General features: G+C 42.2%; 1 protein-coding gene across 2 annotated transcripts in view; it reads right to left on the minus strand.

Annotated features, from left to right (window-relative positions):
• Positions 1-7,622: 7,622 nt before the first annotated feature.
• PTPN22 (protein tyrosine phosphatase non-receptor type 22) overlaps positions 7,623-26,747 on the minus strand; it is a 156,893-nt gene continuing 137,768 nt past the window's right edge. For both annotated transcript variants that reach the window (XM_069761768.1, XM_069761769.1), the window contains exons 17-21: positions 26,134-26,217; positions 21,829-21,938; positions 13,193-13,223; positions 11,103-11,174; positions 7,623-7,763 (exon numbers count right to left, since the gene is read on the minus strand). In XM_069761768.1, the coding sequence (XP_069617869.1) occupies positions 7,699-7,763; positions 11,103-11,174; positions 13,193-13,223; positions 21,829-21,938; positions 26,134-26,217 (362 nt within the window). In that variant the 3' untranslated portion in view covers positions 7,623-7,698. The remainder of the gene's footprint in view (positions 7,764-11,102; positions 11,175-13,192; positions 13,224-21,828; positions 21,939-26,133; positions 26,218-26,747) is intronic.

The raw sequence follows: 26,747 nt of genomic DNA on the forward strand, positions 1-26,747 counted from the left end.
CATAGTGTTTATCTGGATGCTGGTAAAATTTTCTCAGCCCGAACTGCGAGCGTAAGTTTGGTGCCAAAATTACGCTCGCAGTTCGGGCTGAGAAAATTTTACCGGCATCCAGATAAACACTATGCCCATATGATCACTTCCGGGGCACCCAGTCCATATTAATGTGTAAAATAATACATACATGCTAGCCACCTTAGGGAGAGACCCAAGTTGGGCTAAATGTAGCGGGACGAAAGAGACCGAAAAGCCCTCTACTTAAAGGAAATACATAGTGGATGCTTTCCTGAAACGGAAAGTACTTGCAAGCAGCATAATACAAAGAATAGCAGGTTTACCCAGAATCCTTTGCAGTAGGCGGAGCTATGCAAATCATCTCTTTCCACCCCTGTCTAATCCACAGCGCTTGGAACCGCCAAGCGTGCAATGCTGCGGATTAGTTTCTAAATTTACACAGCCAACCAATTCCTACCTGTGGACACGTGTTTCGGGCTTTAGGCCCTCATCAGCACAGGGCTGGAATTGGTTGGCTGTATGGAGTGGGGCTCGGTGAGCAAGCGATACATACATGCTAGCCACCTTAGGGAGAGACCCAAGTTGGGCTAAATGTAGCGGGACGAAAGAGACCGAAAAGCCCTCTACTTAAAGGAAATACATAGTGGATGCTTTCCTGAAACGGAAAGTACTTGCAAGCAGCATAATACAAAGAATAGCAGGTTTACCCAGAATCCTTTGCAGTAGGCGGAGCTATGCAAATCATCTCTTTCCACCCCTGTCTAATCCACAGCGCTTGGAACCGCCAAGCGTGCAATGCTGCGGATTAGTTTCTAAATTTACACAGCCAACCAATTCCTACCTGTGGACACGTGTTTCGGGCTTTAGGCCCTCATCAGCACAGGGCTGGAATTGGTTGGCTGTATGGAGTGGGGCTCGGTGAGCAAGCGATACATACATGCTAGCCACCTTAGGGAGAGACCCAAGTTGGGCTAAATGTAGCGGGACGAAAGAGACCGAAAAGCCCTCTACTTAAAGGAAATACATAGTGGATGCTTTCCTGAAACGGAAAGTACTTGCAAGCAGCATAATACAAAGAATAGCAGGTTTACCCAGAATCCTTTGCAGTAGGCGGAGCTATGCAAATCATCTCTTTCCACCCCTGTCTAATCCACAGCGCTTGGAACCGCCAAGCGTGCAATGCTGCGGATTAGTTTCTAAATTTACACAGCCAACCAATTCCTACCTGTGGACACGTGTTTCGGGCTTTAGGCCCTCATCAGCACAGGGCTGGAATTGGTTGGCTGTATGGAGTGGGGCTCGGTGAGCAAGCGATACATACATGCTAGCCACCTTAGGGAGAGACCCAAGTTGGGCTAAATGTACTACTGCAAAGGATTATTGCTACTGCTACTGCTACTGCAAAGGATTCTGGGTAAACCTGCTATTCTTTGTATTATGCTGCTTGCAAGTACTTTCCGTTTCAGGAAAGCATCCACTATGTATTTCCTTTAAGTAGAGGGCTTTTCGGTCTCTTTCGTCCCGCTACATTTAGCCCAACTTGGGTCTCTCCCTAAGGTGGCTAGCATGTATGTATCGCTTGCTCACCGAGCCCCACTCCATACAGCCAACCAATTCCAGCCCTGTGCTGATGAGGGCCTAAAGCCCGAAACACGTGTCCACAGGTAGGAATTGGTTGGCTGTGTAAATTTAGAAACTAATCCGCAGCATTGCACGCTTGGCGGTTCCAAGCGCTGTGGATTAGACAGGGGTGGAAAGAGATGATTTGCATAGCTCCGCCTACTGCAAAGGATTCTGGGTAAACCTGCTATTCTTTGTATTATGCTGCTTGCAAGTACTTTCCGTTTCAGGAAAGCATCCACTATGTATTTCCTTTAAGTAGAGGGCTTTTCGGTCTCTTTCGTCCCGCTACATTTAGCCCAACTTGGGTCTCTCCCTAAGGTGGCTAGCATGTATGTATCGCTTGCTCACCGAGCCCCACTCCATACAGCCAACCAATTCCAGCCCTGTGCTGATGAGGGCCTAAAGCCCGAAACACGTGTCCACAGGTAGGAATTGGTTGGCTGTGTAAATTTAGAAACTAATCCGCAGCATTGCACGCTTGGCGGTTCCAAGCGCTGTGGATTAGACAGGGGTGGAAAGAGATGATTTGCATAGCTCCGCCTACTGCAAAGGATTCTGGGTAAACCTGCTATTCTTTGTATTATGCTGCTTGCAAGTACTTTCCGTTTCAGGAAAGCATCCACTATGTATTTCCTTTAAGTAGAGGGCTTTTCGGTCTCTTTCGTCCCGCTACATTTAGCCCAACTTGGGTCTCTCCCTAAGGTGGCTAGCATGTATGTATCGCTTGCTCACCGAGCCCCACTCCATACAGCCAACCAATTCCAGCCCTGTGCTGATGAGGGCCTAAAGCCCGAAACACGTGTCCACAGGTAGGAATTGGTTGGCTGTGTAAATTTAGAAACTAATCCGCAGCATTGCACGCTTGGCGGTTCCAAGCGCTGTGGATTAGACAGGGGTGGAAAGAGATGATTTGCATAGCTCCGCCTACTGCAAAGGATTCTGGGTAAACCTGCTATTCTTTGTATTATGCTGCTTGCAAGTACTTTCCGTTTCAGGAAAGCATCCACTATGTATTTCCTTTAAGTAGAGGGCTTTTCGGTCTCTTTCGTCCCGCTACATTTAGCCCAACTTGGGTCTCTCCCTAAGGTGGCTAGCATGTATGTATCGCTTGCTCACCGAGCCCCACTCCATACAGCCAACCAATTCCAGCCCTGTGCTGATGAGGGCCTAAAGCCCGAAACACGTGTCCACAGGTAGGAATTGGTTGGCTGTGTAAATTTAGAAACTAATCCGCAGCATTGCACGCTTGGCGGTTCCAAGCGCTGTGGATTAGACAGGGGTGGAAAGAGATGATTTGCATAGCTCCGCCTACTGCAAAGGATTCTGGGTAAACCTGCTATTCTTTGTATTATGCTGCTTGCAAGTACTTTCCGTTTCAGGAAAGCATCCACTATGTATTTCCTTTAAGTAGAGGGCTTTTCGGTCTCTTTCGTCCCGCTACATTTAGCCCAACTTGGGTCTCTCCCTAAGGTGGCTAGCATGTATGTATCGCTTGCTCACCGAGCCCCACTCCATACAGCCAACCAATTCCAGCCCTGTGCTGATGAGGGCCTAAAGCCCGAAACACGTGTCCACAGGTAGGAATTGGTTGGCTGTGTAAATTTAGAAACTAATCCGCAGCATTGCACGCTTGGCGGTTCCAAGCGCTGTGGATTAGACAGGGGTGGAAAGAGATGATTTGCATAGCTCCGCCTACTGCAAAGGATTCTGGGTAAACCTGCTATTCTTTGTATTATGCTGCTTGCAAGTACTTTCCGTTTCAGGAAAGCATCCACTATGTGTAAAATAAAGAATTAAAATGAAAAATATTGATATACTTACCTCTCCGGAGGCCCCTGGACATCACCGCTGGTAACCGACAGCCTTCTTTGCTTAAAATGAGCGCGTTTAGGGCCTTCCATGACGTCACGGCTTCTGATTGGTCGCGTGCCGCTCATGTGACCGCCATGTGACCAATCACAAGCCGCGACGTCATTCTCAGGTCCTAAATTCCTAGAATGAGGGGGCCTCCGGAGAGGTGAGCATATCAATATTTTTTATTTTAATTCCTTATTTTACACATTAATATGGATCCGATACCGATTCACGATACCACAAAAGTATCGGAACTCGGTATCAGAATTCCGATACCGCAAGTATCGGCCGATACCCGATACTTGCGGTATCGGAATGCTCAACACTAGTTACGACCCGCGCATGCGCAGTGATGTAAATTATGCTATGCCCACAGTTGGGCAAAGCATAATACGCAGGCGCCAAATTAGACGTTACTGCGCAGGCGCTAAACACAACGCCAACGGCGGGACTAAATTGCGCAGGGAAACGCAAGAGGTGGGGGAGGAACCGCTATTTGACCACGCCCATCCGACCTGACCAACTTGAGTGACAGGACAAAACGGCCAGTTCACAAAGGTATTTCGGCAGCCTAACGGGGGAATAAAGGCACCAAAAAGGCACTAATGTAAAGCCCAGCTCTGCCCCTATTTCACACTATTTTTATCTAATCTTTAAAAAATGGGGTGACAGGTTCCCTTTAAATACTTTTTTAGGGAATTTATAGAGCAGGTGATTGATTCAGAATTATTTCTGCCTTTGATAAAATGTGTTGATTTGTAAGATTACAGATATATGTCATCTTTTTACACTAGTCATGGTAACATCTTGGGTTACCATCACTCAATGATTCATTATGGGAGTAAAAGCTATATCTGTAAAGATTGCAAAAATGTCAAAGATTTAAGATTTGTGGGGATTGTCATGACACTGATGTCATACTTTGATTTTGACTACTACAGCTTAAAGGGGTGGTTCCCTTTCGAAGTCAATGTAAATTTCGTCTTAAATTCCTATCTATACTATTTTCTAATATACTTGCATAAAAAATTCCCTTGCGTAAAAAATTCTACTTTCTTTCCTCTACGTCGTCTTTGATGACACCTCATTTGGGAATCCCAGTGCATGCTGGAATAGTCAAACAAAGCGTCATCAGGGGCAGAGGCTGTAGTCATTGCCGCAGCTCCTGTCCCCTTCATCAGTGACAGTCATTTCTGGGGCTGGGCTAGTCCCTGCTGTGTCCCTGTGAACTGTGTAATGTGCACAATCCAGTGCACACTTTGTTGTCGGTTCCATCACTTCCAAACGGAAAATGAGTGTGAACAGGTGCACACTTAAAGTAGCCACATCCATATATAACCAACAAATAGGTTATTAGGTTAGGTTCCCAGCAAAGAGAATCGCCTTGTTGTGGCTGCTGGGCAAACATGAATTGGCTAATTTATGTGCTAAGTATCTTTATTTTAGTCTATTTTCTAGAGCGGTAATGCAATTCAAATGTCATATTTTATAATATGTGGATTCATACTATAGTATTACAGGGTGCAACTTTATTTGTTAGCTATATATGGAGGTGGCTACTTTTAGCTTGCACCTGTTCACACCTGTTTTCTGTTTGGAAGCAATGGTCAGTCTATGGTACCTTTAATCACATCATGATCCTACCTACCCATATAATTGTAGGCTATTCAGCCCAGGAGAGATATCATTAGGATAGGTTCCCAGCAAAGAGGATTGCCTTGTATCTGGCTCCTGGGCAGACACGAATTGTCCAATTTATATGCTAAGTATCTTCATTTTAATCTAAATGCAATTTCAATTTCATATAATTCATATTTCCATGCTATAGTGTTACAGAGTGTAACTTTATTGTTAGTTATATGTGCAGAAACCAGTGATGTCACCTGCGGAGACGGTTCTGTTGCTGGTTCATCACTGCTGACCTGAGCTGGCAGCATAGCACACGCTGTGATTGTGCATATTGCTCGGTGCACAGTGGGAATGGACTAGCCCATTCCTTGAAATGCCTTGAAATGTGTATCACTGATGATGCTTTGGTTCAGGGAGGGGCTGCAACAGTGTCCGCAACCTCTGCCACCTGATGACGCTTCGTTTCAGTATCCCAGCATGCACTGGTATTCTCAAATGAAGCATCATCAAACAGAATGTAGGGAAAAGAAAGTAGAAAACCAATTAGATAGTGTAGTTAAAGGGAATCTGTCACCTCATTTTGGCCCTATAAACTGCGGTCACCGCCATCAGGGGCTTATCTACAGCATTCTGCAATGCTGTACATAAGCCCCCGATGTATCCTGAAAGATAAGAAAAACAAGTTAGATTATACTCACCCAGGGGCGGTCCGGTGCAGTCCGGGTCCGATTGGAGTCGCGGTCCGTGTCCGGCACCTCCCATCTTCGTGCGATGACGTCCTCTTCTTTGCTTCTGTTGTGGCTCCTGCATAGGCGTACTGATTTGCCCTGTTGAGGACAGAGTAAAGTACTGCAGTGCGCAGGCGCTGGGCCTCTCTGACCTTTCTAGGCGCCTGCGCACTGCAGTACTTTGCTCTGCCCTCAACAGGGTAGAGAATTACGCCTGCGCTGGAGCCACGACAGAAGCAAGGAAGAGGACACATCACATGAAGATGGGAGGCGCCGGACCCAGACCTGTGACGCCAATCCGACCCGACCGCACTGGACCGGCCCCCCAGGTGAGCCCCATTACAGAATGCTGTAGATAAGCCCCTGATAGTGGTGGCCGCAGTTTATAGGGCCAAATTGAGGTGACAGATTCCTTTTAAGGAAGGATATGGAGTTTTTAATGGAAGTATATTAAAAAATAGTTAGGAATATTGCACTAAATAGAAGGGGATTTAGAATGACTTTTAATTTGAGTTCAGACCACTGTTTAACGGCAACCAATAAACATAGAGCTGTAATCGAAATTTGGTCTGCAAAACTGCTTTTATGCATTTCTTGCATGTGTCTTTTCTATATTTCCAACTCTACAACTTTTATTAAAAATGTGAGATTGTAATATAATAATATTTGGAATGTGCTATGATTTTTACTCTGTGCAGGTCTATTGGTGCCGCCCTATGGGAAAGCATCTTTCTTATGAGCAGATCAGATGCTCCTTTTCTGCTCAAAGCATTTTACTGTTCACTGTGGATTATATATATACTGTAAACATTTAAAGGGAACCTGATTCAAGCTGTCTGTCTGAGGATGATGCAACTCCATTGACTAGTCCAATAGACAGGTCTCCTGTGGCTTCTCTTGAACTCTTCCCCTGAACTGACAGGTCTCTTCCCTATGTAAGAATTGTCAATCAAGGTGGACGAGGTGGGGAAAAACTGCTAAGGACCTGTCTCTAATTGTCCATGTTACATAGTCCGGATTGCTTTTAAAAGTATGTGTTATATAGTAAAAAAAAATGACTGCAGTTATACTAGTCCTACATGGTGACATATTATGTAACATTAAAATTGCGGAGTTGCATTACAACCTCTCAACTAATGATTTCCTATGGTATGGCATTGTGTCCTACAGCGCATGGTCAAAAGTCGCATGTAACTCACTTGCATAGACTGCAAAACAAGGCGCATGTGACTGCAGCTTGTATGTTACTTGTTGTTTTACAGAAAAACATAGCACTAAAATAATCACTACCACAAATTGTTTTGGGTCACGGAACTGGTGTTGCGAACACATCACCCAGCCCTACACAGCCAACTCCTGATTCATGCTGTCCGAGGGTCAGGCAACAAGGAGCAGCTGTCCTGGTTCCCTTTATCGTGGTTTCATGTCCTATTGAGTCAAACAGTTCTATTCCTTTTTTACTCACTTTCCTACTAGTTTATATTGTTGTGGATCATTTTCCATTTTCAGTTTTTTTATAAAAGCATTAAAAAGTTACATTCTGATGACAACAGCATAGCGGTTCATTCACATACCGTATCTTTGTCCATATAACGCACTTCCATGGGTAAAAGGTACTCGAATATCTCAGCCTAAATACCCAATAGCTTAAAATTCTCAACCAATTTGTCATGTAAAAACCGACATTTAATATGCGTGTCACCTTGGCATAGAATAGTTCTCACAGTGAGATGTCCGGAACAATGTAACAGATGTATAAAGAATTGCTATAATAAATAGAATAATAGCACAATGTGTTTATTTCTAAATATTTAGATTCTTAGATATTATTAGGAAAATGTGCAGGCAGTCTTTATATGTTCCAAGTTGCTGGTGGTTTTCTAGGCCCCTTTGGCTTTGCAAATCGATTCCCAAAACCTGAAAATAGTCAAGAGTAGTGTTAGAATGCAATAATTATGGGAGGATTTATTTGACGCAAACTAAGTCCAAAATCCTCCAAATTTTGTGCCATTCTCACGCAGGTTCAGGTAGATGAGGTACAGGGATTTATGTTCAGGGTCCTCACACTATGGCCAATTTCAGATGTCTACGTAACGCAATGCATGGATTGACCTTGATACTCTTAACCTTTACTTGACAGGTATATACTGTATACTTAATAGGCAGATATGAGACTGTGAAGTTTAGGTCAGGACACCTGCAGCCATTCCATGCATCATGGCCCATATTCGGATCGTGACACATGGATGTATGAATGAGGCTGAAGACGTCATTCAAATCTCCGTTTTTTTCATGTTCCTGCTCTATGTTTTCCAAAGTTCCCATTAAAGGGACACTGTCACCTGAATTTGGAGGGAACAATCTTCAGCCATAGGGGCGGGGTTTTGGGGTTTTTGATTCACCCTTTCCTTACCCGCTAGCTGCATGCTGGCTGCAATATTGGATTGAAGTTCATTCTCTGTCCTCCATAGTACACGCTTGCGCAAGGCAAGATTACCTTGTGCAGGCATTTACTACGGAGGACAGAGAATGAACTTCAATCCAATATTGCAGCCAGCATTCAGCTAGCGGGTAAGGAAAGGGTGAATCAAAAACCCAAAAACCCCGCCTCCATGGCTGAAGATTGTTCCCTCCAAATTCAGGTGACAGTGTCCCTTTAAAGTCTATGTGGCTGTTCACATGTCCATGTTTTTTTGTGAATAATCCTCTAAAAAAAAATGGGGACATTTCCATTTTTTATTTAAGGCTGGGTTCACACTGCGTTAGTGTGACTGCATAACGCGGTGTAACGTAGTCCGTTAACGCCGCCATTACTTTCAATGGCGGATGCATCGCTAGCGCACGCCCACAATGGGCATGCGCTAGCAATGTGCCGTCATTGAGTGACGGACCCGAGACGCGGGCTGCAGCGTTTCCGGGTCCGTCACTGCTAGCGCACTGCTAGCGCAGATGGAGCTAGCAGATGCTCCATCTGCGCTAGTGCTGTGCAAACGTCGGCACTTGCGTTAGTGCAGTCCGTTTAACGGATGTGTTGAACGGACTGCACTAACGCAGTGTGAACTTAGCCTAATAAACTGATCAAAATCAAGTTCTATGCATTTGTCATCCTCAGGGACAGCACAGGTATTGCCATCCAGGTGTTGTTCAATGTCAGGAGAAGATCTGCAATTTTATTTTGGGCATACGAAAAAAATCACTGATGAAATACTGATGGTAAAAGCTGATACACTGACCAAACTCTGATGAAAATCCGATCCAAATTTCTGGTAAAAATCATCCTTTTTTGCTTACTAGAAAAATTACTGAAGTCTGAATGAGGCCTAAGGAGAAGGTTAAGCTATCATTTGCTAATAAAGTAGCAGTGTAAAGAATCAGTCATTAATATTTTAGTAGCAAGCAATCATCCTTGACCACCTTGCTCTGAGTATATACTCCACAGGCGTAGACAGTTAAAGCCTGTTCTTTTCTATCATCTTCTACTTGCCTTCCGCACTGCTAGAATAGGAATACCAGCCATGAGTTCCAGAAGCTGGACCCTATAGGAGCTTATTGAGATGATTTATTCATTTTGCTTGAATTATGATCTTCACCAAACTATGCCAAGAACACTGCCAGTTTGCAAAACACATTTTAATTGCAATGTGTAATTACACGTAATATAAAGACATGCTGTTAGTAATGTTTTCAGATTGGTTTTTATACTGGTAAGTTAGGGGAGTCTAGATTAATTATAGAGGTTGTTTGGCTTTGAGGTACCAGTTTATGTGACTGCAGACTTGTGAATCCTCATATTGCGCACTGTGCGCTGGCAATATTGTCTGGTACCTACAGTCATGTGACCGCAAATATGCGATTTGCATTCTTTCAGCCACATTCCGACTAGATGTGTCCACCTAGAATATGTTAGCGCTATATAAAAAAAATAAAGATTATTATAGTCTGCACGCAGCTATATATATGCAAATCACATACTTGCAGTCAAGTGCCCTCCACTCCCAGCGCCGAAGAATCCTCACAGTGCGCAGTGCGTGCCATGTGAGGATTCACAAGCCTGCAGTCACACAGAATGACTGCCGACTTGTATCCTAGGGCTGGACGACCCCTTTACAATTCTGGGAAGCTTAAACAAAAATCTAGATGCTTTACAGGTGTATCTACGTGTGTCTTAAAAGGATGTCTGCTTTGGAAGTTAGCAATGCCGATGACATTACAATCCACATACCTATTGGGACCCGTGCACGATTAACAGGCATCATGAACGTGTTGATTAGAATAGAGCAAGCTCCTGATACTTGCCAATCGTACACTCGTCCTGACAGGTATGTCATTGGCTCTGCTCGCCTCCAATGTAGAAGCGAGTGGTACAGTAATACCCCTTTAGGATAACATTAGTTGTAACATTTACCCCTCAGATTAGTAGATACAAATTTGCAGTAAGAACGGGATGATATTTTGCCATGAACTAAATGACTTTTCCATTTTTCATTTGTATCACATTGGAAAATTTCAGCCCATCTTTTTTCTTAATTGGTCTAATTTTAGTGATTTACAGAATTGTAGCCACTTACAGTAAGCCCGCATTCACACATTGAGTATTTGGTGAGTTTTTTACCTCAGGGTTTCAAGAATGATCGTTTCTCCTTGCGGAGGGTGACATTTTAAGCATGTCGAGGTGAGGAGACTTAATGCAGCAATGCTCCTCTGGGAAATATGCAAATTGTCTCTTCAGAGAGGAAGAGGACTAGAACCTCTAGTGCCACCTATTGGAAGTAGCAATCATGACAGTCAATGTCAACCCTTTAACGAGCCTTGTCACATGACTTAGGATAAAAGCCAAACAAGAATCTCAATTTGTAGACACTGTGTTTCGGGGTACTGCCCCTCGTCAGTGCAAAGTGGAGATCTGGTTTGGCTGTGTGAGAAACGTCTGACCGGGATCCAAGAAGTATCGTTTCTCCTTGTGGAACGTAGCATGTTAAGCATGTCGAGATGAGGAGACTTAAAGCCGCAATGCTCCTTACATCAGTGTTTGTAATCCAAAACCAGGAGTGGGTGATAAATACAGAAGTGGTGCATATGTTTCTATTATACTTTTCCTCTGATTGTCCCACTCCTGGTTTTGGCTTACAGATACTGAGGTAAAATACTGACCAAATACTGAACATGTGAACGTCACCTTAGAATTTGATAATATTTAATGCTATTTATATTTCTATGTCTTCATGCTGCACCATAAAAATAAGTAATAAAAATTACCAAAATGCAAAAATGAGAGAGGACTACTGGATTGAGAAGAGGAAGATTCTGTTTTTGCCAAACTGCTAACATCTATTAAAAGAAAAAAAAACATTTTTATTTCCATCCTACACAGTTATAAACGATCTTCAAGAGCAGCTTATCAAGTATTATTAGCCATAGAAAACACAACAACTACATTACATATTAACAGGCATTTCATGTGTATTTAGCTGCTTTGTCCGGAATGTTCTTTCATGTATAAACAGAACTTCAGTCTCAGTAAACTACACTTATGTGAAAGTATGTCTAGTTTCCATTATTGGAAAAGAATATTTAAACAAATCCCTTTTCAGACTATGCTTGTTGTGTTTCCATATTACAACAGATTCATTTAGATGTATTTCTATATAAACTAGGCTTCTCGTATGTGAAAAAAAACCTTCTCCATCTTCTCCTATCTACCAGTCTGTGAACATCAGACAACCCTCAGAGGGCTTCTGAGTGCCGTCCGATTTTTTTTTTTCAAGAACCATTACAGGCTTGCATTGCAGAGTTTGATCCGATGCTCAGATTAATATCACACACGTCTCTGGGATTTTTCTTGATCTGTGAAAAATCACGAACATGTGTATGGCCACTTTCACTATTATGGGGATAAGTGCTATCCGTAAAAAAACTTGGGTAGCCTTTGCACACCAAAAAAACTGACATGTGAATGAGCCCTTAGGCTGGGTTTCCATTTATCTGAGCATCAGGGTCACGTTTCTCATGCCTCGACTTTCATAATTGTCAAAACTGCATCAGATGCCCTAACTCATGACAAGCTGTGGTCTTCCCTATGCCCGAAATGTCACTGCAGTCGAAGGAGGCGCGTGGCACTTGTCAGATGCTCCAGATTCATTAAGAGGCTTCTGAATCAAGAGCGCCTGATTCCAACATGCCCTCTCATCAAGACCAGTGTGAACATCGCAGACAACAGTCTTGATGAATCGGCACCCAGTGTCTTTGGATCCGGCTCATAGAAGAAGTTATCCAGTGCTTGGAAACCACTTCACAATCCCTATGCTTCCCTCTTGTAAAATAACACCTATATTCACCTCCGGTATGAGTGTCATTCCAGCCATGTTGTATGTGGTGTGTCTGAATGCGGGAAAGAAAAGCCAACGCTTTAATGTCATGTCATCCCCAGTAGAGCCAGTGCCAACACCACTGGAATGGTGCCTGGAACTGGAGGTGAGTATGAGTGTTATTTTACAAGGGTGAAATATGAGACATAGGGATTAAAAAGTTCACTTCTAAGACAATCATTGATGTGCTGAATAAATGGGAATGATCCCATACAAAATTCTGAGATCGCTTCCTACATCAGTTTTTCTATAGAATTTTAGTAGCATACTGGGGGGGAAAAATAGCTGAATGACCGGATAAATAGAAGAGAGAGCTTAGGCTTGGTTCAAATGAATGTATGAAAAAGTGTCCAATTATCATAAAAACATCTGTGTCCATATTTCACATCCATGTGACCTCCATGTGACATCCATTTTTATACATCAACATTTTAAAATGTGCATGATCTAATACAGTTTCCTAGGTTAAAAATTGCAATGTGTCTGGAAAAATCACATGGAATATGAATAATCTGTATGAGATCTGATTTTTTTTTGTGCATCGATACACTTGAATGGGCAGCTGTCATACCTTACTTTGAAAAAATAGTGTATGCTATGATTTTTTAACATTTTCCCTCCATGCGAAAAAACTGTTATCTGTATGGCCCTTTTGAGTTACATTGGTTGGAGCGCTGCCCAATTTTTCTCAGGCAGCACATGCCCGTATTGAACTGGCGACAGATAGACTGCCATGCACCTCTATCTTATACAGCCATAGGAAATATCTTTTACTATTTAGATAGTGAATTTTTTTAGGGGCATATTCCAGACATTATCATGTATGAGATCAGTGATAAATAGATGAGTTTGGTGGCTTGGACCTTCACCGATCCCCGGAATGTGGACCCCAGTCATAGAGCGTCATTGTAAAACCACGTTCTGAATATTGTACAGAAATAAAATTACTTTACTACTTTTGTAATTTCAATTCAAACTTACTTTTTTTCATGTTTCTCAATATTTTCAGACTCTGTAAATTGACCCAAAAAATAATAATGAATAACATGAAAATGAAAAATCTACTATATAATTGTCTAAGGGTCACTTCCGTCTGTCCTTCTTTCTGTCGCGGATATTCATTGGTCGCGGCCTCTGTCTGTCATGGAAATGCAAGTCGCTGATTGGTCGTGGCAAAACGCCCACGAACATTGCCACGACCAGTCAGCGACGGGCACAGTCCGCCGGAAAATGGCCGCTCCTTCCTCCCCGCAGTCAGTGCCCGCTTCACACTCCCCTCCAGTCAGCCCTCACACAGGGTCAATGGCAGCACTAATGGACCGTGTTATGCCGCGGTGTAACGCACTCCATTAACGCTGCTATTAACCCTGTGTGACCAACTTTTTTACTATTAATGCTGCCTATGCAGCATCAATAGTAAAAAGATCTAATGTTAAAAATAATAAAAAAATAAAAAAATCATCATATACTCACCTTCCGGCGCCTTTCCCGCTCCTCGCGACGCTCCGGTGACCGGTCCATGCATTGGGATCTCACGAGATGATGATGTAGCGGTCTCGCGAGACCGCTAAATGTAGCGGTCTCGCGTGACCACTACGTCATCATCTCGCGAGACCGCAATGCACTCTTGAGACCGGAGCGCGCGAGGAACGTCGGTAAACGCTTCCTGGATCCAGGGGCCAACGGAAGGTGAGTATATAACTATTTTTATTTTAATTCTTTTTTTTAACAGGGATATGATGCCCACATTGCTATATACTACGTGGGCTGTGCAGTATACTACGTGGGCTGGGCAATGTACTACATAGGCTATGCAAGATACTACGCGGGCTGTGCAAAGTACTACGCACGCTGGGCAATATACTACGCGGGCTGTGCAATGTACTACGCACGCTGGGCAATATACTACGTAGGCTGTGCAATATACTACGCGGGCTGTGCAATATACTACGTGGCTGTGCAATATACTACGTGACTGGGCAATATACTATGTGACTGGGCAATATGCTACGTGACTGGGCAATATACTACATGGCTGGGCAATATAGTACGTGACTGGGCAATATACTACGTGACTGGGCAATATACTACGTAACTGGGCAGTATACTACGTGGCTGGGCAATATACTACATTGCTGGGCAATGTAGTACGTGACTGGGCAATATAGTACGTGACTGGGCAATACACTACGTGACTGGGCAATATAGTACGTGACTGGGCAATATACTATGTGGCTGGGCAATATACTACGTGGTTGGGCAATATACTACGTGGCTGGGCAATATACTACGTGGGCTGTGCAATATACGATGTGGACATGCATATTCTAGAATACCCGATGCGTTAGAATCGGGCTACCATCTATTGGTTATATAATCCTCTTCATAGATACCAACCATTTTTTGCATAACGAGTCAAGTCTGTAACTATATTTGTCAGAACTTGGATGTTTTGTTGTCATTGGTTATAACTTTCATTATGCGGGTGAAAAAAATAATAAAAAGTATAATATATCTTTGTTTATTTAAAAATAAATTACTATGTAACTAATGATCTAGATACAAGCAAATACAGTCTATAGGTTTAGAGGGGGAGTTTACATCAATGACCTCATCACCCTGGTAATAAGCAAAGGAAATAGAATTTATGAATAATACAAAATGCTTCCAATGTTTGTTGGGTATCAGAAAAAAAGTTAGAGGGTTTTCTTTTTAGACAGTAGCTTTATTGTACAGACTAAACATTTTACTAGTTTGACTTTTGTCAGAAATTTGACAACATTTTAGCTTATGTCTATCTTCTCACAGATTTATCAGCAAGTTAAGGAAACACAGGATCTCTTATTGCATTTTCTTGCAGTGTTGAAATTCTGCTGTTTAGATTTATTTTCTTCATACACCATTTACAGATCAGGTTTATTCATTCTATATTTTGATAGATTGAACATTTACTGATGTAATGATACCACATATATTTTTTATTATTGTTTATTTATTTTAAATTGGGGAAATAGGGGTTAATTCGAACACACACACACACACATATATATATATATATATATTTTTTTTTTCAGATTTTTAAAAAGGAAAAAGTCCTTAGGAGACTTGAACCTCCAATCATCTGATTGCTTGTGCTATATACAGCAATACCAAAATATTTCTACAAATAGGAAAAATCAGGGTCTCCTTTAGAAAACCAACCAGAAACTGTTGTTTATAATTGCAACAGCCTGACAGCCACAGGGGTCTTCAGCAGATCCTCAACCATCATGGCAACTCATCGCTGCCCCACGATCGTGTCACCATGCCAACAGGCGTATAGATTAACATGCTGTAAATGTCGTTGGTAGTGATTGACAGAGACATTTAACAGGTTAACAGTAGTGGGTGGAGCTCTGCTCTACATGCAGCTGTTAGAGGGAGAATATGGCTGCATATCACAGTTCTTCTTCAAGGAAAGATGCAAACTCAGTTCCTGAGCTCGCATCAAAATCAGGTAGCCGGCATATGACGTAACAATATGACATACACTACTGTTCAAAAGTTTGGGGTCACTTAGAAATTTCCGTATTTTTGAAAGAAAAGCACAGTTTTTTTTCCAATGAAGCTAATATTAAATGATTCAGAAATACACTCTATACATTGTTAATGTGGTAAATGACTATTCTAGCTGCAAACGTCTGGTTTGTAATGCAATATCTTCATAGGTGTATAGAGGCCCCTTTCCAACAACCATCACTCCAGTGTTCTTATGGTACTTTGTGTTTGCTAACTATGTAAGAAGGCTAATGGATGGTTAGAATACCCTTGAAAACCCTTCTGCAAGTATGTTACCACAGCTGAAAACAGTTTGGCTGATTAGAGAACCTATAAACCTGACCTTCCTTTGAGCTAGTTGAGAATCTGGAGCATAACATTTGTTGGTTCCATTAAAGGGACATTGTCACCTGAATTTGGAGGGAACAATCTTCAGCCATGGAGGTGGGGTTTTGGGGTTTTTGATTCACCCTTTCCTTACCCGCTGGCTGTATGCTGGCTGCAATATTGGATTGAAGTTCATTCTCTGTCCTCCGTAGTACATGCCTGCACAAGGCAATCTTGCCTTGCGCAGGTGTGTACTATGAAGGACAGAGAATGAACTTCAATCCAATATTGCAGCCAGTATGCAGCCAGCGGGTAAGGAAAGGGTGAATCAAAAACCCAAAACCCCCGCCTCCATAGCTGAAGATTGTTCCCTCCAAATTCAGGTGACAGTGTCCCTTTAAACTCTCAAAATGGCCAGAAAAAAAGAATTGTCATGTGAAATTCGACAGTCTATTCTTGTTCTTAGAAATGAAAGCTATTCCATGTGAGAAATTGACAAGAAACTGAAGATTTCCTACAATGGTGTGTACTACACCCCTCAGAAGAGAGCACAAACAGGCTCTAACCAGAGCAGAAAGAGAAGTGGGAGGCCCCGCTGCACAACTGAGCAACAAGACAAGTACATTAGAGTCTGTAGTTTGAGAAATCGACGCCTCACAGGTCCTCAACTGGCAGCTTCATTAAATAGTACACGCAAAATGCCAGTGTCAACGTCTACAGTGAAGAGGCGACTCCGGGATGCTGGCGTTCATTGCAGTGTGGCATAGAAAAAGCCTTATCTGAGACTGGTTAATAAAAGGAAAATATTAATATGTGCAAAAGAACACAGACATTGGACAGAGGAAGATTGGAAAAAAGTGTTATGGACAGACGAATCCAAGTTTGAGGTGTTTGGATCACACAGAAGAACATTTTTGAGATACAGAACAACTGAAAAGATGCTAGAAGAGTGCCTGACGTCACCTGTCAAGCATGATGGAGGTAATGTGATGGTCTGGGGTTGCTTTGGTGCTGGTAAAGTGGGAGATTTGTGCAAGGTAAAATGGATTTTGAATTAGGAAGGGTATCACTCCATTTTGCAATGACATGCCATACCCTGTTGACAGCGCTTGATTGGAGCCAATTTCATCCTACAACCGGACAATGACCCAAAGCACACCTCCAAATTATGCAAGAACTATTTAGGGAAGAAGCAGGCAGCTGGTATTCTATCTGTAATGGAGTAGTGTTATGCTGTGCTATCAGGCAACACAGTGTGCAGTAATCAGCGCACATACAGTGATATGGCAATAACCCAAAAACAATAGAACAAGCTCTGAGACGTGGAATCTCTGCAGACTGCAATACCTGAACCTATCCTCACACAACTAAAAGCAGCAGTGGATTGCGCCTAACACTACCTATGCAACTCGGCACTGCCTGAGGAGCTGACTAGCCTGAAGATAGAAATACAAGCCTGACTTGCCTCAGAGAAATACCCCAAAGGAATAGGCAGCCCCCCACATATAATGACTGTTAGCAAGATGAAAAGACAAAACGTAGGAATGAAATAGATTCAGCAAAGTGAGGCCCGATATTCTAGACAGAGCGAGGATAGCAAAGAGAACTATGCAGTCTACAAAAAACCCTAAAGCAGAACCACGCAAAGGGGGGCAAAAAGACCCACCGTGCCGAACTAACGGCACGGCGGTGCACCCTTTGCGTCTCAGAGCTTCCAGCAAAAGAGAATAGCACAGCTGGACAGAAAAAACGGAAACAAAAACAAAGTAACACTTATCTAGCAGAGCAGCAGGCCACAGGAAAGATGCAGTAGCTCAGATCCAACACTGGAACATTGACAAGGAGCAAGGAAGACAGACTCAGGTGGAGTTAAATAGCAAGGCAGCCAACGAGCTCACCAAAACACCTGAGGGAGGAAGCCCAGAGGCTGCAATACCACTTGTGACCACAGGAGTGAATTCAGCCACAGAATTCACAACAGAGTAGCCAGTGCAATCACCAGAGCTCAACCCCATTGAGCTGTTGTGGGAGCAGCTTGACCGTATGGTGCGCAAAAAGTGCCCATCAAGCCAAACCAACTTGTGGGAGGGGCTTCTGAACGCATGAGGTGAAATTTCTCCAGATTACCTCAGGAAATTAACTGCTAGAATGCCAAAGGTCTGCAATGCTGTAATTGCTGCAATGGGAGCATTCTTATAGAAAAAGAGACCACTGAAATACACAGAATTCTCTCCAGAGGGCAAACTGCCACAATGGTAGACTACTGATCGGTACCACAGGACACTCCAAAACAGCATAAATCCTACATAAGACCAGAAAGGAGTAAATGTCCTACTCATTATTAATTAAATATAAATATTTTTATTAATATATTCAATATTTAAAACAATATACAACAAACAAGAAAAGTGAAAAACAATAACTCATGAGGGGAAGGAGCAACACAACTGTAGTAACAGACCGGGTATGTGAGCAAAACCTGGCAGGGATGTAATCCAGACTCATAAGTATCCCTTACAATCACTATAAGCCACAAAACATAGGGCTGGGAACTAATGACACTGCTATGGCCGTCTTATCCACATGTATAGCATAAATAGTGAATCTTCTATGGGGCCAAGTGCAACCCAAATATAAAAACAGGACCCCTAGACAGGATGCTACAACTCACCCATAGTCGTATCTGTCAGTGTGCGCTCCACAGCAGCCCCAACGCGCGTTTCGCGTGGGCTTCTTCCGGGGGCTGTCACCCTCATGAGTTATTGTTTTTCACTTTTCTTATTTGTTGTATATTGTTTTAAATATTGAATATATTAATAAAAATATTTATATTTAATTAATAATGAGTAGGACATTTACTCCTTTCTGGTCTTATGTAGGATTAATGGGAGCATTCTTTTACGAAAGCAAAGTTTAAAGGAGAAAATTATTATTTCAAATAAAATTCTTTCTTTCGAACCTTGTCAATGTCTGGACTAGATTTTAAATTCATTTGGCAACTCATTTGATTAATAAAAGTATGAGTTTTCATGGAAAACACAAAATTGTCTGGGTGACCCTAAACTTTTGAACGGTAGTGTATGTATGTCAGTAAAGCATTAAAGGGAACCTATTATGTCTGAAATTTGCCTGCAAATATTGGGTTATTGTTCAGATAAATAGCATTTAATTCAAATGAAGTTATATTGTCTCTGTAGATGCTTGCTTCCCAATGATAGGGCACTGTAGGGAGCGGTTGTAGTCACCTCTCACTATGCAGTGTGCTGTACTCACTCCCCAGCACATTGATTGACTCACATATGCTGCAACGCAGGCTGTCAATCAAAGTGTGTCACATGTAGTCCCTTAAAACAATAACTTTATTATAAATATTATAAAAATACCAAATCCCGGTGAAACACAAAAAACATATATATTGAAAAAAAGATCTATTTGTGCACCTGTCCTGACAAATGGTCCTACACTTAGCTGCTATCCCTTCCTAACAGTGGAGGTTGGCACCCTGACAGAACGATTTGGCGCCCCCACTCAGCGGCGGCTAATCTCGGCTCACTCTGTTAAACACCTAACAAACTATAGGTAGGAAAACAATGAGCTAATAAAAGGAATGAAGGAAGGTGTAAGGTAATAGGCTAAGGTGCACAACTAATATCAAACATAAACCCCCATGTACAGAAACTTGCAACACCGCTTAGTATGTCTACTGCACACAAATATCAGTCCCAACATACAATTGCTCAACTCGTAGCGTGCCGGCTAGAGGCCACTAGATATACAGATGCAGCCGGCACTGCAAGAAGTTGCAAACTAAAGCAAAGTAACATTGATAGCAGGGGTAGGTAAAATAACCTAAAATAATCTGGTTCAATATAACAACAGACTGTTTATGGCAGAAATTCATTAAACAACCTCAAGCAGCATGTGCCAGTAGTACAGAGATGGACAGTAAGTGATACAACATGTAATCCATCTCAGACCATGTAACAGATAGTATTGACGTCTGGTAAAAAAGACTTATCACCAAGCACTAAGGCTACGTTCACATTAGCGTTCCGCTAATGTGCATCGCTGTTGCGTCGGCGACGCAGCGGCGACGCAGCGGCGACGCGCCCCTATGTTTAACATAGGGGACGCGTGCGTTTTTTTGGTTGCGTTTTTCGACACGTGCGTCGTTTCCGACGCTAGCGTCGGACGCAAGAAAATGCAACAAGTTGCATTTTTCGTGCGTCCGATTTTCGTCAAAAAAAGACGCACGCGTCGCAAAACGCAGCGTTTTTGCGCGCGTTTTTTGTGCGTCGTGCGTTGCGTCGCCGTTGCGCAACGCTAATGTGAACGTAGCCTAAGCTGCAAGTAAATCACCATTATCAGCAATGTACAGTCTCTGCATGTTAGTATGGATACTATACAAGGTAGCCAGAGGAGGGTATTAACCCTGATCTACTTAGCTTCCAAATAATCGCCCCGACGCGTTTCCCCGTTAGACGGTTCCTCAGGAGGCAGAGGTATCAGAACCAGTGGGATATGGATGCAGGCGCCATGATACCTAGGCAGGCCTATCTGTTACATGGTCTGAGATGGATTACATGTTGTATCACTTACTTTACCTACCCCTGCTATCAATGTTACTTTGCTTTAGTTTGCAACTTCTTGCAGTGCCGGCTGCATCTGTATATCTAGTGGCCTCTAGCCGGCACGCTACGAGTTGAGCAATTGTATGTTGGGACTGATATTTGTGTGCAGTAGACATACTAAGCGATGTTGCAAGTTTCTGTACATGGGGGTTTATGTTTGATATTAGTTGTGCACCTTAGCCTATTACCTTACACCTTCCTTCATTCCTTTTATTAGCTCATTGTTTTCCTACCTATAGTTTGTTAGGTGTTTAACAGGGTGAGCCGGGGATAGCCGCCGCTGAGTGGGGGCGCCAAATCGTTCTGTCAGGGTGCCAACCTCCACTGTTAGGAAGGGATAGCAGCTAAGTGTAGGGCTATTTGTCAGGACAGGTACACAAATAGATCTTTTTTTCAATATATATGTTTTTTGTGTTTCACCGGGATTTGGTATTTTTATAATATTTATAATAAAGTTATTGTTTTAAGGGACTACATGTGACACAGTTTATAATTTTCCCTGATTTTCTATATTTATTATTTGACGTCCAGTTGTCAATCAAAGTGCCAAGGAGTTATTACAGCATGTATATAGCCAGAGGCAACTGTAACCGTTGTCTGCACCGCCCCATTGACTGGAAGCAAGCAGCTGCAGGGAAAATAAAATGTCATTTTCTCCCTGTAGCTACAGTTGCAGTTAGATGGCTAAGCTGAATTTAAACGCTATTTAAGTGCAGATTAATCTTTTATTTGCATGTTAATAGCATTTTTGGATGTGACAAGATCCTTTTGAGAGCAGCCTTAGATAAGTGAAATTTTTTGGGGGACCATTAGTATTAGACTATATATTGCGCAATAAACTCTTCATTTGTCATAAAAAAATCTCAGATAAAAAAAAAATTTAAAGATCTATGAGTCGGATGAGATTTACTGTCACTGATGACAGAGATGAGACATTTTGCCCACCATATCTTGGTCTTCTTTGCTTGCAGAGGAACTGTTGTCAGATTTTGCACTATTACCTCAATACAATGGGCTATCACTCTTAATGGTTAACTATCATATAAATGTGAAAATGCAGGTTCTTTCTTAGATGAGAACCCTTTGAATACTCCTGTTTGCTGCCTTCAAAGTGTTCCTTACCTTTTTTCTAGTGATTAGTTGTTCAGGCCCTGAAGATGGCGCAGAGCCACTGATTTCTGTTTCAATAAGATTTAAGGGTTCGGGGATCTCAGGAACAATACTTTCTACATCTGAAAAAGAGGAGCCCACGTGTAAGGTCTACGCAGCAAGAACACACTGAAACACAACTGGTATTTGCTCAATAATATTTAAAGGGAATCTGTCAGCAGGATCTAACCCCTCCTTCAAAGACAAGTCCTGCAAAACCTTTACATGACCAGTCCTTTCCTCCATTACTGAGAAATCAACAGAAACAGGATCAGAATACAAATGCTTAACTGGAAAGAATCCTTTTGGATCTTTCGATTAAGGACATTATATTCTGATGGGCTAAATGATGTGGTAGAAGGGGTTTGATAAAGAGGAGGAGAAGGCAGAAAGAAGGGAAGGGGAAAAAGAGAAAGAAAGAAAAATTCAAATAATTAGAGATAAATAATAAAAAGGTAATAATGTTTTTTGTATAGGACTTTTTGTCTCTTTTAGAAAATATCTGCTTTTATTTTGAAATATTTATATTCATACGTATATATGGTCTTATAAAACTTTATATTTTTTTGAAAAAAAAGAAAATAATTTTTATTGAGATATGAAACATTTTCTTTATGAATTTTGTATATGCCATCAGAAAAATATTTAACAATTTTTTTTTTAAATTGGATTTTATTTGGATTAGTTTTTTAATGTTTTTGCTTTTATGCGTGTAAAGCTCTGGATAAAGTTGGAGTGACATGGGTGTGTCTAAAAAGGGTTAAACCCTGGTATGGCACACGCCTAAAAATGATATGCACCGACTTCCTTTATATATAAAATGCACAAAGCGGTAAAAGCTTATATACAGTATAATACCTGAAGAAGACTCATAAGAATTGAAACGCATTGTATGCTGTACTAATAAAACTTATCATCGTATCTCACCCACTGTGTTCCAGGAGCGCACACCACCTCGAGAATAACTACATATGAGAAATCAACATTTAATTGATATGCAAATGAGACAGTAGATCTGATGCCTCTGTCACTCCAGCTCTATTCCCCTCCCAGGGCCGCCTCCTCCTGCTTCTCTGCGCCTTTGACTGAAGTCACACAGAATAGAGGCTGTAAAACAAAAGCTGGTGTGAAAGACGCTTCAGCTCTACCATAGTCCTTCAGCCTCATTTGCATATCAGTTAAAATGCTAATTTCTTGGTGTCTGAGGAATGGACTGGCCATAGAAAGGTACTTGCATTTTAAAGAGCTACAGTACATGCATATTTAGATAGTTTAAAGGGGAGAGGAGGAGGTGGGGTGATATACTGCTTACAAATTCCCTTTACAGTGAATCTGTCTGTAGGTTTTTGTTATGTAATCCGAAAGCAGCATAATGTAGGGGCACAGACCCTTATTCCAGGGATTTGTCACTTATTAGGCTGTGTGCTGTAGTTTAAATGCAATCAGTGTATTATCAGCAGGAGATTATCACTATAGGACTATGTCTCACATGCAGGCCGCCCCCACCAGTGAATGGCAGTTACCTGTGTACACTGTACATTGTCAGCAAGTTGTCAATCAGTAGTGAGGGCGGGGTTATACACAACTCAGCATTCTGACCACTACTACATCAGCAGCAGAAAAAACAGGGATTCTATCCAAACTACACCAAGCAGTCCAGCAAGTGACACATCAGTGGAATCAGAGTCTCTGCCCCCATATCATACTGAATTAAAAAAATTGCAATGCAGTCTGCAGAGCGCTCAGATGAAAGCCGCAGGGGGCCAGTGGTGAAGAGAATAAAAACCTTTAATCCACAACAAGTTTCAACGGTATTTCGCCATCTTTATCAGGTGGTATAAATAGATATATAAATATACTACCTGATGAAGATGGCGATATGCTGTTGAAACGTGTTGTGGATTAAAGGTTTTTATTCTCTTCACCACTGGCCCCCTGCGGCTTTCATCTGAGCGCTCTGCGTTACAATTTTTTTTTCTTCACACTCCATCCCTCTCTCGGGGGAACACAGCTGGAGCTAGAGATGGACCTCATGCAGGGCCGGCTCCAGGTTTTTGAGGGCCCCGGGCAAAAGAGTCTCATTGGGCCCCCCTTAACACATACCACGATTCATGATGCACAGATACAGCAGAGAAATATAGGGATAGTACAATGAGTGATAGCTATTGTAAATTCTACAATACCATACAGCAGAGGAGCTTTATATAAGTTAGCCCCTTATATGCCAATTTTTGTGACCTACTCCCTCTTCCTCAGTTACCAGTAGGCATTTTATTGTTAGCTAAACTTGCTGCAAAGAAAAATCTGCATACATTGAATATGACAATTTTTTAATGGAAAACTTTTTAAAGTAAACATTAGAAAGTATTATGGTAGAACATTTGAAAAAGTGCAAAATGGGTAGCAGATAGCACAGCCACGTAGTATATAGCACAGCCACGTAGCATATAACACAGCCCACGTAGTATATAACACAGCCCACGTAGTATATAACACAGCCACGTAGTATATAACACAGCCATGTAGTATATAACAGAGCCCACGTAGTATATAACACAGCCATGTAGTATATAGCACAGCCACATAGTATATAGCACAGCCACATAGTATATAGCACAGCCATGTAGCATATAACACAGCCCACGTAGTATATAACACAGCCCACATAGTATATAGCAGAGCCACGTAGTATATAGCACAGCCACGTAGTATATAGCACAGCCATGTAGCATATAACAGCCCACGTAGCATATAACACAGCCCACGTAGTATATAACACAGCCACGTAGTATATAGCAATGAGGGCACCATATACCTGTTAAAAAAAGAATTAAAATTAAAAAGTTTACTCACCTTTTGGCGGCCCCTGGATCCAGCCCAGGCCTTAGTGATTCTCCCGCCAGCTCCTGTTCCCAGTGATGCTTTGCGACAATGACATGTGATGACGTAGTGGTCTCACGTGATCCTACGTCATCTGGGGTCATTTCGAAAGGCATTACTGGGAACGGGAGCTGCCGGGAGCATCGGGAGGAGCGGGAAAGCTGTGAAGGATGCCGGAAGGCGAGAATATCATGATTTTTAATTTTTTTATTATTTTTAACATTATATCTTTTGATTATTGATGCTGCATAGGCAGCGTCAATAGTAAAAAGCTGGTCACACTTGTCAAAATGGGCCCCCTCCTCTCGCTAGGACCCTGGCGCCGGGTGCTGACGCCGGCCCTGAGTCCTCATGTAACTCCCCTTACCTGCCGACAGGACTATTCCTCAGCGCTCCCCCAGACCGCGCTTCATTTCCTCTCCCTATATCATGCTGATATTAGATTACATAGAAAAAATCTGCTGACAGACTCCCTTTAAACACTCATCCTATCATCTCAGATGGAAAATTTGCCTAAATAATTTCATTAATCTTTTTCTTTCTTTTTTTCCACCAGTCTAATAAAACTTTGTAAACACTTTGTTAAGCCATTAAAAACGAATGCATGTCTGTTACAGTTTTCATTTTGGTTATTCTGATTATTAATTATAATTATAATAGAAAAATTAAAACAAAATCAGATTTTTTTCAATATTTTACTCATGTTGGACTGACTGCAAGCAGTTGATTCCTGGGATCTACTGCTGGGAACACCAAAAGCAGAAATCAATACATACTGTTACCACATCACTGCCTATGGTATATTGTAATCAATAGCTAACAATTGTTTTCATGTGATGGCTGTACTCTTCCCCATTGAGATTCTGAACTCGTAGGTTTTGCTATTTGAGGAGGGTCCTTCCACTCTGATTCCTACACGTTCCCCTATACAGCATTTACAAAGTCTTTACAAAGATTATCAATACGAACAATAATCCCCTAAATGGGTTGTCCAGTAAAAGAAAAAAAGCTACTTAACTGCCCTTACAATAATGACTTGTACAGTGTCTGTATTATCACAACTGCCCCAATCATCATCTATTCCCTTCGACTATCCCCTATAGCACTCCGTCTCCGTAAGATAAATAACCCGGTCTCTGAATATGATGCGGTGATTCCGCATGTGTTCAATGAGCACATCCGGAATCACCGCGTGTACACCAGGGGCGGCGCTTTGTGCGGAGTGGGGTATCTGCTGCGTCCAAAGCGCAGAGCTTCCGGTCTGTGGAAGAAACATAGCCTTAGACAGCTAAGCTATCCCTCTCTGTCTAGGCATTGGCAATGACAAAAGGGAAGGTTAAAGCAGCATGTATGATGATGAGCTTATTATGGTTTTTTCTGTTCTGTCTTCATACTCACAGCAAGCTTCATCGGCGATAATATAAGAGTCCTCAGTTCTTTCTGGTATGGGAGGTGGAGAAGGGGATCTGTTCTGGGGTTTTTCTAAAACATGGAAAACGATATGTTTGTTTTGGTATTAAAAACAAAAAAGAAAAAAGACAAGCAATTGAATATGAGCTGGAAGCTGTTCTCAGCCACAGCCACTAAGTAGCGTATGGAGCTGTGCTGTTCTTGCTCCATCCACTGTTTACATTTGGAAACCGTCAGAGCTGATAATAGATGATCGGTGGGGGTGCCGAATGTTGGACCCCTACTGATCTGTAATTGATAACCTATCTTAAAGGGAATATCCGGGACTTTTAAAAAAAGGCAAGACTGGAGTAACACTGCTGGTAGCTGGAATGGCCACTGTGACTTAAAGGGAACCTGTCAGCAGGATTGTGCTCAGTAACCTACAGACAGTGTCAGGTCGGCGCCATTATACTGATTACAATGATACCATGTCTTTATGAAATTCGTCTTGTGGTTGTTGTTTAATCTTTATTTTCAGTTTTGTGTTAATGTTATGCCCGTGCTGTGGGGCGGGCCTGGAGGGGGGGGGGTCTTTATGGGGTGCTCTGATTAGGTATTCA

Source organism: Ranitomeya imitator, chromosome 3, assembly GCF_032444005.1.
Source record: "Ranitomeya imitator isolate aRanImi1 chromosome 3, aRanImi1.pri, whole genome shotgun sequence".
NCBI lineage: Eukaryota > Metazoa > Chordata > Amphibia > Anura > Dendrobatidae > Ranitomeya > Ranitomeya imitator.